Genomic DNA, 17049 nt, shown 5'->3' on the forward strand with positions numbered 1-17049 from the left:
TTCTTTCACCACTAGACATAGTCGTTCGCTTAAAGACCTTCTTTCACCCCTAGACACAGTCATGATCGCCAACAAGTAGTAAAGGCAGTAAGCTTGCAATAAAGAGGATTTTTCTACGGCATCGCCCCATCGTTCCTTCGACTCAGGGCACCCGTTCATGGTAATTCAAATGCTTGCGAATCCCCTTTGAAAAAAAAACAGACATTGTCAATAGGACTTGGCACTTAACCAAGGCTCACCCTACTCAGACATATGACACGGGCATCTAAAATCGAAATCTAAAAACATCGTTAATGGGAAGACATAATAGCAACTGGGGGCTAAAAAATTGAAATGAAAGAGCTAGGGAAAGAACTAAGTATACCTTGACCTTTTTTGCAGACATACACCAAGTAAATCTAAGTCAATTTGAAAACGGTTTATATTCCCGCAATTCTGGAAAAGATAGCCCTAAAAGCCTAAAGCACATGCCAAACGGACACAAGTATATCTTGACGCCTGCACCCTGGTTTCCAGCAAATCCTTAGACAGCATTCCAAAAATCGTAACAGTATTTTTGATTCGCTCATGTAATCCTGTACGAACCCTTCTATAAGTCAACCTACTTAGGACACCTCGGATTGTACACAGTAGGACTCGGATTTTAAATAATTTTCAAATGATTTTTAAAAGACTTCGAACATAATAAAGTGTCGTTGGTTTAAGCTAAGTATGCGTTTATCTCGATGTTGCAAGTGAGTCAAAAGATTTCTAAATATGGTTATGGGCAAAGAAAGACACCTAACTTTTGGTCAAGGCACACTTCAACATGTGACTACCTTGACCATGGCAATGTCGCACAATATGACATTTACAAGAGAAGTAGCAAATCACTACTCGAACGTGCCTCGCACTAAACGAGTTTGGTTCAAACTGTTTATGATCATGTCGCCATGAAACCATAAAAACGTATGCCAAGCATTATAGCACCAAGCCAATCCCGTAGCTCCAATTGGGGGCTTGAGAAAAACACTCTAAAAAAGCTCGAAATGATGATTTCATCACAAATTCTCGACGCTAATGCTATACATACATCATAGGGGCACAATCCTAAGCTTTAATCGTGTAAAACGAACCTTATAATGGCTACAACCCCTCCCAAATTCTAGATATAAAGTCACCCCACTAACAAGGATAAGAACTGTCAAAATATACCCAGAAATCATTTTCAACGCCCAGAGCTGGGCGCCGATATCTTTAACGCCCCAGCCTGGGCGCTGAATCTTTCTGCTAGCCAAGTTTTGCCCTGATATAAAAATAAGAAAGAAACACCTATGAATCCTCGCATCGAACGAAGTAATAAGCCGTGTAACCCACACAGAAGGTGCTACAATTGTTCGAACACCTGAACGAGGCGTGATGAAGTACTCCAATGCAAAAAATAATAATGTTATATCCCAACACCAGGAGAAATGTTCTAATACATGCGGTTAGGCCACACAAGCCTACGTCGCACCATAAGTTCAACCATCCCACGGTACAAGTCTAAAAAAGAGAGTAACGCATATTGCACTAATGCAGGCACGACCAAGAGCATGTGTAAAAGAGGCAAATACTACCTATCGCCCAAATTCAAAATGCAAGCCACACGACTTCTACATTAAGGATTAAAGGTAGCAAAATATTACCTACCACGGAAGGGATAGCTCGCACCTACACGAGCGGAACCCCAAGGCATCTTTCTCGAAAGAACCTACAGAAATCGTACGCCAAAAGGAAGCATCCCAACATGCATACTTGGGGGCTCCAAGCTACGAAACGACCATAGCAAAATAAAAAAACTCGAAGCAAATGTTTGAACGATCAAGAAGGGCACGATGCTTGAGCCCACTTCATGAATGGGCCTGAACCCTATCAAGCTTCTAAGCAAACTATTCAAAATCAGTCATTGCTCAAAAAATTATTCAAGCAAACTGACCGCACACGACGGCCATTCTATGAACGCTCGTTCGCACATACATATCATCATCGCACATTCACGAACGCGTTCAAGAGGAAAAATATACAACAACAAGAGCGGTCAAAGTCTGACACCTCAAGGTATGTTCCTCGGGCCATATAGACTCGCCCAACTGTCGCAATAACTGTACGCCTTAAGAGCAACAGTTCCTTAGAATAATCGCCCCAAGGCGACAAGCACCGTAGTCCACCACTCGGCTACGACTTCTCAAGAAAATCATCACGTTCTAAAAACAAAGAAAAAACAAAAGAAAAGAGAATACATAGAACTTCCAAGTGAAATAAACGAATGAACAAGAGACCAACTGTGTCATCAAAAGACCAGCCCAAACAACACTTTCAACGCCCCACCTGGGCGTGAATTATTTCAACGCCCAGTCCTGGGCGCCGAAAATGAACCCAGGCTCAAAAAAGGGCCCTAACTTCTAGTGGGCCCTGCCGCATCCATTCGACTCGAAAATTGCTGATTTCCTTACTGAAAGTCGCACCTCACGACTTTGTCAAGAGTAGCACACCACTACAAAGATCGCTCGCACTTACGAGCACAATCCAAAACATGATCAAGGACATCACAAATTGCGTATCCCCAAGGAACCCCTTTGACAAGAAATGACCGTCAAGCACGAGTGCTTGGTGGCTCGAAAGAAAATATATATTTCAAAAGAGAGTATGAAAAGTTAAAACAATATTCCCAGACTACGCTGTACGAAGTCCCGTGTTTGGATGTCTCAAAAAATAAAACCGGATTACGACCTCAAGACAAAGGTCGCCGTTGATACTTATACATAGTCCCCTAATCAAGGACCCAGGTAATGGCAAAATTGAGCCATAAAAACTAGCTCAAAACCATGAAAGAAGATGACCACAAGACAATGGTCCGTCTAAGCACGTTGTCAACCCACATTCAGGTTGCAACTAAATCCGAGCATCCCTCGAAAGAATTCGCTCCTGCAAGAATGAATGAAAAGAAATTCTCTAGGGAAATCACAAGAAAAAAAATGAAATAGGGACTTGTCCACCTCAATCAGGCAAGACCGCGGCACGCGAATCCCAAATCAAAAAGACGAATGCAGGTTCGCTCACCTCCAGCGAGCGGGGCGTCCACCCTTAGCGGACAGGGCTCGCCCACCTTCAGCGGGCGGGGTCTGCGTCACTAGCCGCGCAGGTCCTCAGTTTTCAAAAAATGAGATCTTCAAAACATAAACAGGCTCGCCATCTTCAGCCGGCGGGGTCTACGTCACAAACCACGTAGGTCCTTATTTTCAAAAAGCACAAACAAATTTCAAAATAGATTCGTCCACTTCTATCGGACGGGGTGTCCACCCTTAGCGGACAGGCTCGCCATCTTTAGCCGGCGGGGTCTGCGCCACTAACCGCGCAGGTCCTTAGTCGCTGCAGCGATAACTTTTTCTGGTTTTCCCTTTTCCAAAAGTTAAAAGGATTGGTTTTCCGTTTTTTCCAAAAAAAGAGCGATGTGCTGGATTTTCCTTCGTTTTACGTCCCATGAGAACAAGGGGGTTTTCTCATTTAGCTAGCCCTGAAAATGAGAATCTTTAAAAACATTTTTACCTCGTGATTGGGCTTGGCCAGGCCCAATTACACTTTATAGCTTTGCTTTCAAAAACATCTGTAGCTACTCCCAATGACAAAGTGAGGGAGTTTCTACGCACCTTTAGATCCTTCCAATGACAAAGTGAGGAAGTTTCTATACTATCCGTTGACAAATCCCAATGACACGTGAGGGATATGTCGACATTTCAAGTGATGACCCTTAAGTCAAATGTTATCACTCGGGGGCTCGTGAGACCCTCGCAAAACAGGTCAGATACACCATGGCTTGTGTGACGCAATCCGTCTAATACTTTGACCATCGTCTCATCCCGAGACTCAGTCAAAGTGGGGGCTAACTGTAGACACCTACTTTTGTCCCCATTCCCGAAAGGGAAACGTTCGATGATGAAAACATAAATCTCCACTTGACAACGCATCTCATATAAAATAACGAATCTCAATCACCCTTCTCGTTTCACCCGAAACCTGCTATTTATGGAAACCTGCTAAAAATAGTAACTGCCGTAAAGGGTAGCTTCTAAAAGTGGAAAGTCATAAAAGATAGAAACCTGTCAGAATTAGGTGTTGCACTCCAACATAAATCCTAAATGAGATAGAAAACTGCGAGAATCCTATTCCTAATATGATTCGGAAATAAGAGTTACGTATTAATTAAAATCCTAACGAGCCTAGAGTTCGTAACGGGCCCAGACGCATTCCGTCATGAAATTGATACACACTAAAAGACTCGATTAAGTCTCAAACACTACGGATTTCAGGAATCCGAATTTGACAAAGAACTCGGCCCAGACATCACTTTCAACGCCCAGAGCTGGGCGCCCAAATCTTTAACGCCCAGCCCTGGGCGTCGAAATTGCATGGATCTCTATTTTCAACGCCCAGCCCTGGGCGCCGAAATCTTTGACGCCCAAAGCTAGCTGGGCGCTGAAAATACCTGGTACGTGTTTTTTCCTAATTCCTCGTGGATTAGAGTTCTGCAATTCTATCTTTCCACGAACTCTTTTCTATAAATAGGGCCTTAAGTTTGACGTGAAAGAACAACACACACAATTCATATTCTGAGTATTGACTCCAACCCTTAGCCTAAGCCTCACGCTGCGAAATTGTTCACGCGTTCTGTCGCAATCGATCCATAAATCGAACAGAACGTATCCTGTCCCATAATTGAGATTCGTTAAATAAAAAGGAGAAATAGCAAAGTCAAAGTGGTTAGTTTTCTGAGAACCGTGACGCACCTCTCAAGGGTGCGTCGTAATGTGCCCCTTCTCGATGATTTAATTGCTTTCCTCGCCCTTTTTATGAACTGTTAAACTAACTAAATCTACCACGCCTAACAAATATAATATTTTTGGGAAATTGGATTATCATGCTAGGTCCCTTAATACTATTTAAATCAGATAATCACGATCGATCTAGCATTATATGTTGCATATTGCTAAAATCAACTCAGATTAGTTTAATAGTTAACGCATGTCCCTTCAATTATTTATGCTGAGCTAGTAAGGATATCCTGCCTCTGGAGTTATCGACGAGCGAAGTACTCCTCTCGGTAGTTACAGTCCCCCGAACCCTCAATCTCTACCTTGCGGGTGTATGTTGAGAGATCCCCACACCAGGGATCACAAGGGAACCTACGGCCGTCGTGGTCAAACATAATTGCACTCCCTTTATGTCACGATAACCGGGTTTTGTCAATTTTTCTCATTGTCGTTAAAAACTGAATGACGACTCCTATATTACTAGTCAATTGGGTGTAAACTCACAGGAAATCCAATTACACTTGATTGAATAAAAAAGAATCGTCACACCCAGGAGGGACGAGGTCACGCATTAGCCTCGTGATTTTTCGACCCCCTCACAGCTAGGAACACCAATAAGCGAAAGAATGGTACTCTCTATCTTGCTCAATTCACTGCACAGTGGGTTTGGTCGCTTCAAGCAACTATACCCAAGTGAACCAAGAGAAGAAACAGTTGCAGAATTTGTTCAATGGCTGAGATAATACTGGACTGTGAAGCCAAAGATTTACTCAAGGATAAAGGGAGACCGTTCAAGAAAGGTGGAAAGTCCAAGGGCAATGCTAAATCAAAGCAGGACAAGTCCACATCAAGCTGTCTTTATTGTGATGGAATAGGCCATTACAAAAGAGAATGTCCAAAACTGGAAGATCAGAAGAACGGAACAGTCGTTCCATCTTCAGGTATTTTTGTTATAGAATGTATACTTGCTAATTCAACTTCTTGGGTATTAGATACAGGTTGTGGCTCACACTTATGTTCCAATTCACAGGGACTAAGAAGAAGTAGAAAGTTAAGCAAGGGTGAAGTCGACCTACGAGTGGGAAATGGAGCACGGATTGCTGCATTAGCTGTAGGAACTTATTATTTGTCGTTGCCCTCTGGGCTAGTTTTGGAACTGGAAGAGTGTTTCCATGTTCCAAGTCTTACTAAAAACATCATTTCTGTTTCTTGCTTAGATGCTAAGGGATTTTCCTTTTTAATAAAAGACAATAGTTGTTCGTTTTATTTTAAAGAGATGTTTTATGGATCTGCTAGATTAGTCAATGGACTTTATTTATTAGATCACGACAAACAAGTTTATAACATAAATACCAAAAAGGCCAAAAAGGATGATTCAGATCTCACCTATATGTGGCATTGTCGACTAGGCTATATTAACTTGAAACGCATGGAAAGACTTCAAAAGGAAGGAATTCTAGAACCATTTGTCTTAGAGGATTATGGTAAGTGCGAATCATGTTTACTTGGCAAAATGACAAAGAAACCTTTCTCTAAAGTTGGAGAAAGAGAAACTGAACTATTGGGTTTAATCCATACAGATGTATGTGGACCAATGAGCACAAATGCTAGGGGTGGTTTCAGCTACTTTATCAATTTCACTGATGACTTCAATAGATATGGTTATGTCTACCTAATGAAGCATAAGTCTGAATCCTTTCACAAATTCAAGGAATTTCAGAGTGAAGTAGAGAATCAATTAGGGAAGAAGATTAAGGCACTGCGGTCTGATAGAGGCGGTGAATATCTGAGCTATGAATTTGATGACCATCTGAAAGAATGTGGAATTCTATCAGAATTGACTCCTCCTGGAACACCACAATGGAACGGTCTGTCGGAATGGAGGAACAGAACCTTGCTAGACATGGTTAGATCAATGATGGGTCAGGCCGAGCTTCCAATAGAATTTTAGGGACATGCACAAAATACAACCGCACTCACTATAAATAGAGCTCCGTCTAAAGCTGTTGAAAAGACTCCATATGAGTTATGTTTTGGAAAGCCTCCAAAAGTGTCTTTTCTTAAGATTTGGGGATGTGAAGTATACGTCAAACGATTAATTTCAGACAAACTTCATCCAAAATCTGACAAATGTATCCTTGTGGGCTATCCAAAGGAAACAAAGGGGTATTACTTCTACAATAAATCTGAGAACAAGGTGTTTGTTGCTCGAGATGGTATCTTTTTGGAAAAGAATCACATTTCCAAAATGACAAGTGGGAGAAAAGTAGACCTCGAAGAGATTCGAGTCGAACAATAAACTCTAGAGAATGCTCAAGATGACATTCAGGATGAAACTCAAAGATCTTTAGAAGTATCTGGTGAGAATCATGGACAATCTAGAGATATAACCCCGCGTAGATCGCAGAGATATAGATCTCAACCGGAAAGGTACTTAGGTATTTTGACGAACGAGAGCTATGATGTTCTATTACTTGAAAGTGATGAACCTGCGACTTACAAACAAGCTATGACGAGCCCTAGCTCCAAGCAATGGCAAGAAGCCATGCAATCTGAATTAGACTCCATGTCTGAAAACCAAGTATGGGATTTGGTCGATTTGCCAGATGGCTACCAAGCCATTGGAAGCAAATGGGTTTTCAAACTGAAAAAGGACAAGGATGGGAAACTTGAAGTTTTCAAAGCTAGATTGGTTGCAAAAGGTTACAGGCAAGTCCACGGTGTGGATTACGATGAAACCTTTTCACCAGTTGCAATGCTAAAGTCTATTCGGATAATGTTAGCAATCGCTGCATAATACGATTACGAAATATGGCAGATGGATGTCAAAACCGCTTTCTTAAACGGCATTTTAACAGAAACTGTGTTTATGACATAGCCTGAGGGTTTTGAGGATCCAAAGAATGCTAAAAAGGTATGCAAGCTAAAGAAATCAATCTACGGATTGAAGCAGGCATCCAGGAGCTGGAATATACGTTTTGATGAAGCAGTCAGTGACTTTGGTTTCATCAAGAACGCAGACGAATCTTGTGTATACGACATATTGCTTTTCTAGTATTATATGTCGACGACATATTTCTTATCGGAAATGACATTCCTATGTTGAACTCTGTCAAGATTTGGCTTGGGAAATGTTTTTCGATGAAGGATCTAGGAGAAGCACAATACATATTGGGCATCAAGATTTACAGAGATAGATCTAAAAAGATGATTGGACTTAGTCAAAGCACTTATATCAATAAGGTGCTTAATAGGTTCAAGATGGCAGACTCCAAGCGAGGCTACCTACCCATGTCTCATGGAATGACTCTAAGCAAGACTCAGTGCCCAAAACCACTTGATGAGCGTAGACGAACGAATGGGATTCCGTATACATCATTGATTGGTTCAATAATGTATGCTATGATATGTACACGCCCGGATGTTGCGTACGCACTCAATGCTACGAGAAGATACCAGTCAGACCCAAGAGAGGCACATTGGACTACTGCCAAGAATATTCTGAAATACCTGAAAAGGCAGAAAGATGACTTCCTGGTCTATGGTGGAGGTGATGAATTAATTGTTAAAAGCTATACGGACGCAAGTTTCCAAACCGACAAAGATGATTTCAGATCACAGTCTGGGTTTGTCTTCTGCCTCAACGGAGGTGCAGTAAGCTGGAAAAGTGCTAAGCAAACCACCATTGCGGATTCTACAACTGAAGCGGAGTACATTGCTGCACATGAAGCAGCAAAGGAATCTATATGGCTAAGGAAGTTCATAGGTGAACTTGGTGTAGTCCCCTCCATTGTAGGACCAATAGCCTTGTATTGTGATAATAACGGAGCTATTGCACAGGCAATGGAGCCTAGACACCACCAAAGAGTCAAGCATGTACTTCATAGATTTCACCTTCTACGAGAGTTCGTTGAAAGAAAATAAGTCGAGATAAGCAAGATTGGAACTGATGACAACTTATCAGATCCATTGACTAAACCTCTGCCGCAGGCGAAGCACAACTCGCACACTGCAGCTATGGGAATGAAGCATATTGGAGAATGGCTTTGATGTCCTTGTTTAATGTTTTAAAGTTTTAGAGTTTAATACTTTGTTAAACATTATTGGTTAATCATTCACAATAAATGAATAGAATTCATTTTCCATTTAATTTGTGGTTTATTAATTGATGAGTCCCTTCAAATTGACGAAATATTCAAGATAGACTGTCAGGACCAGTCCTATGACTAAGAAATGTCTATCAAGTGAACTTGAATGTCAAAAGTTGATAATGGTCCCTGGTCGGAGTTTTCTATAAAGATGGACGCATAGAAAATGTTAGACGACTAGAATGCAAGATGACTAGTAGTTCTGTTACTTGAACTATGTGGACATGGCAATGTCGTAATCATTTTCATAGATACTTACTTTGGAAGACTAGTATCGGACAGACCTATGAAACTTTACTGTAAGAGATGAAAATCTGTCATAAGTAAATTTCATTAAAATTATTAGACACTAAATCCTCAATACCTGAGTGATTTGAGATTACTTGTTTGAGAACTGGTTACTTTGACGTTGACCAATCGTCGCACCGTAAAAGGAGGCTATAAAGGCAACACTCAGGTAATCACTTATCAAACGAAGTCTAATCTCAAAATCGCAAGATTGGGATTGTCCTCCCATAAATCGGGATGAGATGCTTAAAAGTTGTACAAGGCCACTCGGAGAGCTAGAAACTGTAAAATGCATGGCCGTGCTCAGATGAATCATAGGCTATGATTATCTGTTTATTTGATCAGTTGAACTCTGAAACCGAGAAACACCTCTGGACATAATAAGGATGACAACTCTTACCTTATGTTCAAGAGCAAGCATCGAGCGACAAAGGAATTAGGAAATGCACACTTGTCCCTAAGGACAAGTGGGAGACTGAAAGAAATAATGCCCTTGGTCCAAGTATGCATATAATATTAAGTCTAATAAATGCGGTTCAGTATTAATTGACAAGTTAATAATTCAGTGAGATCAAGTGAGCTGAATGCCTAGCTAGAGGCCGCTTCAGTTCAAGTGGAATTAATGATATTAATCCACAGCTTACTCTTGGCTGAACCCGTAAGGTCACACAAATAGTACGTAAACGGATCAATTATTTAATGGAATTAAATACTCCATCTATGGATATTCGGAATCGACTAATCTTGGTTTCAGTGGGAGCTGAGATCGTCAAAGGCAAGAAATGAATACTCCGGAAACGATGATATTGCCGGAAACGGAAATATGGATCGTATCGGAAATATAAATATTATCCAAGTCGTAGATGTTGCCGGAAACGGAAACATGGTACGTATCGGAAAATATTATTGGAAATGGAAAATATTGCCGGAATCGGAAATATTGCCGGAAACGGAAATATTGTCAGAATCGGAAATATTATCGGAATCGGAAAATAATTCCGGAAACGGAAATATTAAATATTTGTTCGAAACGGAAATAAATTTCGGAATCGGAAATATTAAATATTGTTCGTATCGGAAATGAATTCCGGAATTGGGAATTTAATCGGAAAGCGTATCGTACGAATTAGCATCGGACGAGGCTTGCTAGACAAAGGCCCAGCACGAGGCCAGGCCGACGCCCAGCAAGCCACACACCAAGTGCTCGACCAGGCCCAGCGCAAGGCCAGGCCCAGCCAAGCCTTGGCGCGCGCGCACGACAAAGCAAGATGGGCTGCGAAGCAAAGCCCATGCGCTGTGCGCTCGGCGTGGACCGCAAGGCCTGCGTGCGGGCGTGCATACGTGTGTGTGTGCTCGTGTTCGTGAAGAATCCTAATGCTATCGGAATTCGTCATATGATTAAATCCTAATCCTAATAATGATAGAATTTATTTAAATAGAGTTTTAATAAGATTCTAATTAAATAAATTAGTATCCTAATAGGATTCCAAGTCCTTTTCCATAACTCTATAAATAGGTGCCTAGGGTCACATATTTACATCGAGGATTGAAGTATTCAAAGGTAAGATTTTCAAGCAAAAATCAGCCACAAACACTTGCCTATTAGCCGAAAATCCTAGTACCTTAAGGGCGATTCTAGTTGGTCAATCTTAAGGCGGATCCGGACGTGCTGTGGACTATCTACGGAGGGACGACACTTGGATTCCTAAAGACTTGTTCTTGTTCGGTTTGGGCGCAGCTAGGGAGGGCACGCTACAAAGTGTATGCATCTGAATTATGCTAAATGATTATGTGTAAATAATATGTTTCCTGGCTTTATGGTTTTTCCGCATGATTTATGTTTATTCATATGTATCATAACCTAACAGGTTATGCTCGAGTCTTTTCGAAAATTAGTCTTGAGTCATTCGGGTTTGGTTAACGTTGTTAGATCATTCTACATACAAGTAAATGTCTATAATTTTTAACTTTGTATAGTATAGGATTTATAACAATATTTATATTTTATTATTTTATTTCAAAAGTTAGTTAGAGGTTGTTAGGTTGTTAGGTTTAAGTTGTTGCTAGCCTTGCTTATTTCTGCCTTCTACTTCTCTTGTATATAAGCTGCATTCCCCTCATCATTTCAGTATGTAACAATAATGAGAATTAGATTTCAATCTCTCAATTCTGATCTTCTCTAATTCTATATGGTATCAGAGCAATATCTCGTGCTTGAGATTTAGGTTTTCCCTCAATTTTTTATTTTAAGAATTGAGAGTTTATGCGAGTGATAACTGAGAGTTTTGTTGCGAAATTTCTTGCTGGTGCGAAATTTCTTGCGCAAATTCTGTAATTCCTCGATTGAAATTACTTCCAAAACTTGATTGAAATGGCGTTTGAAGATTCAAAAAGTAATCAGCAGAATTCTCAGCAAAATGATGGAGATAGAGTTAATCTCGATCCTTATTTTGTAGCAAATTCGGATAATCCTACATCTTCTTTAGTTGCTGTGGTATTCAATGGTATGAATTTCACTAGCTGGAGTAGAAATGTTAAACATGCACTAATTGCTAAGAACAAAGAAGGATTCATCAATGGAGATATTCTAAAACCTGCTGTAAATCACAAAGATTATTCTAAATGGAAACGTGCGGATTTTTTGGTGGTTAGCTGGATATTGAGTTCAATGAATAATGATTTGGCTGATGTTTTGGATACATTGATAATGTTGTTGATCTTTGGAAAGAGTTGAATGAAAGATTTGGACAATCTAATGGTCCACTGATATATCAGTTAAAGAAGGAGATTGACAATTTAAATCAAGAAAATATGACTATAGTCACATATTATGGGAAATTGAAGAAATTGTGGGATGAATGCAAAGCTTAAGAGCTTTTCCTACTTGTGTATGTGGTGCTTTGAGTAGATGCAATTGCTTGTTTCTGAAGAAGGTAGCAGAATTTGAAGAAGATGATAAGATGATGAAATTCCTGCTTGGTTTGAATGGAGGCTTCGAAGGAACTGTTACAAATGTTTTGTCTATGGATCCATTGCCTAGTATAAACAAAGTCTTTTCTATTACTCAACAAATAGAAAAACAGAAGGAGGTTAGCAATGTTGTTGCTGAAAGCAATGCTATGAATAGTAGTGCAATGGCTGCTCAGATTCATAAGAGTGGTCAGTTTCAGAGATCCACTAATGGTCAAGGGAGAAAGGATTGGAAAGACCTAATGAAGGAGAAAATGTACAAATTTGTACTCACTTCAAAAACAAAGGTCACACTGTTGATCAATGTTTTAAGCTGATAGGCTATCCAGATTGGTAAAATTCAATCAAGGCATCAAAGGGGTTCCAACCAACTGGAAACAGGCTTGCAGCTCATGTTCATTCTGCAGATGTTGGTGACAATCCACTTGATGATACAATTGCTGATTCTGGAACTGTGAATAATGAGATGCTGAATGCTATATGTCTTGAAGTCATGAAAGCAATGAAAGGCAAGCATGCACAGAATGGTGAAACCAGTGGAAATTCTTGCTCATATGCCAACTATGCAGGTATAATGTCACATTCTTTTAATTGCACTGTGAGTACATTACATGATAAGTGTTTATGGATTGTGGATTCTAGTGCATGTGATCACATGACATATGATGAAACTTTGCTGATAAATAAAAGAAAACTGCAAAGCTTGATTAAATTTGGATTACCTGATGGAACTCAAATGACTGTGGACACTATAGGTGACATAATTTTGAGTGATAAGCTGATATTGAATGATGTTTTGTTGGTATATGGTTTCAAACACAATTTGCTATCTGTTGGAAGATTGATAGAAGGAGTTCATATTGTATTCACTAGTACTGGGTATTCTTTCAAGGACCCTGTTAGTTCCAAAGTGATTGGTGCTGGACAAAGATTACAAGGTCTATACTACTTTGTCCAAGATACAGACTGCAACAGTTCTACTGGAAGGAATAATACTGGAATAGTCAGAAAGGAATTGCATTGTAATACAGTAGCAAATGTAATTTCTGATAATGTGAGCAATGTAAATAGGATGAGATTGCCTAATAAGACTGCAACTAGTATAGGACAGTCTAAAGTGGATACTCAAGGTTAACTAAATATTCTCCATGCTAGATTGGGACACCCATCTCTGTCAAAGATGAAGCATATGAGTGCTAAATATTGTAAAGGGATTGCAGAATATAATTGTGATGTTTGTTATCATTCTAAGCAACACAAATTTCCATTTACTGTAAGTGATATTAAGGCATCTGAATGCTTTGATTTAATATATGTGGATTTGTGGGGTTCTTATAGAGTTAAAAGCTTAGATGGGGCATCATATTTTTTGACTATATTGGATGATCATAGCAGGATTACCTGGACATACTTGCTTCACAACAAACAGCAAGTGTATAAAGTAATTTCTGAGTTCTTGTCCATGGTTGAAACCCAGTTTAACAAGAAAGTTAAGAGAATTAGATCTGACAATGGAACAGAAATTATGAAAGAAAGTTGCGGGATCTTATTTGCCAGAAAAGGTATAATACATGAGAAAAGTGTTCCCTATGTTCCTCAACAGAATGGCGGGGTTGAGAGGAAGCACATGAGGTTACTTTAGATTGCTAGAGCATTAAGATTTCAATCTGGTTTGCCTAAGAAGTTTTGGGGTGAGTGTGTTCTGACAGCTACTCATTTAATCAACAAACTTCCTTCAAAATTGTTGAACAGGAAGACTCCTTTTGAAGTGATGTTCAACATTGCACCTGCTTATGACAGATTAAGGGTGTTTGGTTCACTTTGCTTTGCACATAACAACAAGATTCAAAGGGACAAATTGAAGGAAATAGTGCCCTTGGTCCAAGTATGATATTAATCCACAGCTTACTCTTGACTGAACCCGTAGGGTCACACAAATAGTACGTAAACGGATCAAGTATTTAATGGCATTAAATACTCCATCTATGGATATTCGGAATCGACGGATCTTGGTTTCAGTGGGAGCTGAGATCGTCACAAGCAAGAAATGAATACTCCGGAAACGATGATATTGCCGGAAACGGAAATATGGATCGTATCGGAAATATAAATATTATCCAAGTCGTAGATTTTGCCGGAAACGGAAACATGTATCGGAAAATATTATTGGAAATGGAAATATTAACGGAATCGGAAATATTGCCGGAAACGGAAATATTGTCAGAATCGGAAATATTATCGGAATCGGAAAATAATTCCGGAAACGGAAATATTAAATATTTGTTCGAAACGGAAATTAATTCCGGAATCGGAAATATTAAATATTGTTCGTATCGGAAATGAATTCCGGAACCGAGAATTTAATCAGAAGCGCATCGTACGAATTAGCATCGGACGAGGCTTGCTAGACGAAGGCCCAGCACGAAGCCAGGCCCGCGCCCAACAAGCCAAGCGCCCAACATGAAAGGCCACAGCCTCGCCAGGCCCAGCGCAAGGCCAGGCCCAGCAAGGCTGCAGGCGCGCGCGGGCTGTATGCTCGTGGGCTGCGAGGCAGCGCGGGCTGCATGCTCGTGGGCTGAGAGCAGCGACTGCTCGTGTGGGCCGCAAGGCCTGCGCGGGTGGTGCGATGCTCGTAGTCGTGCAACACTCGTGTTCGTAACGAATCCTAACCCTATTGGAATTCGTGCAGATTAAATCCTAATCCTAAAAGATTAAATTTATTATTTAGAGTTCTAATAGGATTCTAATTAATAAATCCATATCCTAGTAGGATTAGAATTCCTTTCCATAAAATCTATAAATATAGGGCTAGGGTCACATATTTAACAGACAATTGACGTATTCTAAAGGTAAGATTTTGAAGCAAAAATCAGCCAAACACTTGCAACCTATTAGCCGAAAATCCTAGTAACCTTCAGGGCGATTCTAGTTGGTCAAGCTTAAGGCGGATCCGGACGTACTGTGGACTATCTACGGAGGGACGACACTTGGAGTCCTAAAGACTTATTCTTGTTCGGTTCGGGCGCAGTTAAGGAGGGCACGCAACAAATTGTATGCATCTGAATTATGCTAAATGATTATGTGTAAATAATATGTTTCCTGGCTTTATGGTTTTTCCGCATGATTTATGTTTTGTCATATGTATCATAACCTAACAGTGGTATCACGAGCCTCTTATTATTTTCATAATCTAAATTGCATAAACATGGTTAAATATTACAAATTTGCAAGGAATTAAAAGGGGTGATTAATTTTCATAATTGATAATTAATTGCAAATTGCGTTTATTTAATTATTTGTACGCAGTTTTTCGGCAGAATGTTCGTTACTCAACCAAATCGAGTGATTTTTGTGTCAATTCCGCATGTAAAAGGCATTCTAAAATTTTGACAAAATTAATATTTTTCGCCGAAACCCAGAATTCCCAAATTCGAAGCCTAACTATCAGTCTTCGGAGGTTTTAGTTTTTCGAACGCAAAAGTTTGTAAATTTAAGATGTTAAATTGAATATTTGCGATTCTTGTTGATAAATCTTGAATCTTTGATTGACCTACTGTATATGTTTAACAAGTTTGAATGCCTAGCCTTGTTAATCATACAACCTATTTTGTAATCATGATTAATTTGTTGAAATTCGAATAATTTAGAATTGATTTGATTTTCATAATTAATTAATAATTTAATTAGGTACCAATGATTAAAAACCACCATAAAAATTGTTAATTTGTGTTAAATTTTAAATTTTTATGACCTAGATTTGAATCCATGTTAATCGGAAATTAATTGATTAATAAATTTTCGATTTTTCGCCCTAAAATTATGAAATTAATATGATTTATTAATTTGTCATTAATTTTGGAAATAAAAGTTTTAATTTTTTATGCAATTCGCTCATAAAACTTGCACGCACAAAGCAATGGACGCTACGTGTTACCCTTAAGGGGTGTTGTATAGTGCGGGCATGCGACGACGAGCAAGGGAGCTCGTCGCCCATGCGGTATGATGCAACGAGAAAGGGCCATGGCACACGAGCACAAGGCAGCACGCTGCCCTGTGTCGAGTGCTGTGCGCATGTGGGCGAGTGGGCATGGGCGAAGGGCAAGGCGCAGGCCAGTGGCAGACGCGTGTGGGCAGCAAGCATGTTGCGCCACAGCGCGCGCTGCCACGCCCAGCAAGCAAGCAGACGCAAGGCGACGAGCAAGCGGGCGCGCGCAGCGTGGCTTGAGGTGCTGCGTTGCGTGTGGCCTGCTGGCGCGACGAGCGAGCAAGCGCGCGCGCAGCGTGGCCTGCAGTGTTGTGTTGCGTGTGGTTGCTTGCGTGTTGCTGTACGAACAATCAAGGGGCGCTAAGCCTCGTGCACTCGATGGGGCTTGGGGCGTAAGCCCAAGTGCCTCGTCGTGTCTCGATTGAGTCGTTTCAAATTTAATTTTGAATTTTCAGTTCGGAAATAATTTTAATTAATTTTAAAATTAATAATTTAAAGTGTTTTCTCGGATTTTAATTTTGAATATTATAATTATTATAAATTTTATTTATACTAATTATTTTACTAAAATTAAACCTTGAATTAATTTAAATTCGTTTAATTCAACTGAAATAAATTAAATTAATGGATTCGATTGTAAATTTTATATGAGCTTTAAATTTTAATTAAATTTGTATGTTTTCGGTTAGACTAGAAATACATTTTTATGTTTAAAATTAGTAAAGCATATGAATTTATTGGTTTAAGTGGGAGCCTTTTTGTCATAAACTCTTGATTAGGTCTACAAATCCTTTAAGGTTAAACAACTTGATTAGAATTAATAAGGACT

General features: G+C 39.8%; 1 protein-coding gene across 1 annotated transcript; it reads left to right on the forward strand.

The window, feature by feature from the left end:
* The first annotated feature begins 11636 nt into the window (after positions 1-11636).
* Positions 11637-13370, forward strand: LOC110780347 (uncharacterized). The gene is made up of 3 exons (XM_021984752.2): positions 11637-11974; positions 12174-12501; positions 12585-13370. Exons 1-3 carry the CDS (start codon positions 11637-11639, stop codon positions 13368-13370), a joined length of 1452 nt encoding a protein of 483 aa, XP_021840444.2.
* The last annotated feature ends 3679 nt before the right edge of the window (positions 13371-17049 follow it).

Source organism: Spinacia oleracea, chromosome 3 (assembly GCF_020520425.1).
Source record: "Spinacia oleracea cultivar Varoflay chromosome 3, BTI_SOV_V1, whole genome shotgun sequence".
In the NCBI taxonomy this organism is placed as follows: domain Eukaryota; kingdom Viridiplantae; phylum Streptophyta; class Magnoliopsida; order Caryophyllales; family Amaranthaceae; genus Spinacia; species Spinacia oleracea.

Excerpts from the sequence above, each read along its gene's own strand:
- LOC110780347 (XM_021984752.2), top strand. The coding sequence starts at position 11,637 with ATGGCGTTTGAAGATTCAAAAAGTAATCAGCAGAATTCTCAGCAAAAT. Across the intron at positions 11,975-12,173 it reads GTTTTGGATACATTGATAAT|ATGCAATTGCTTGTTTCTGA; the intron begins GTTGTTGATCTT and ends TGCTTTGAGTAG. Across the intron at positions 12,502-12,584 it reads AGGAGAAAATGTACAAATTT|GCATCAAAGGGGTTCCAACC; the intron begins GTACTCACTTCA and ends AATTCAATCAAG.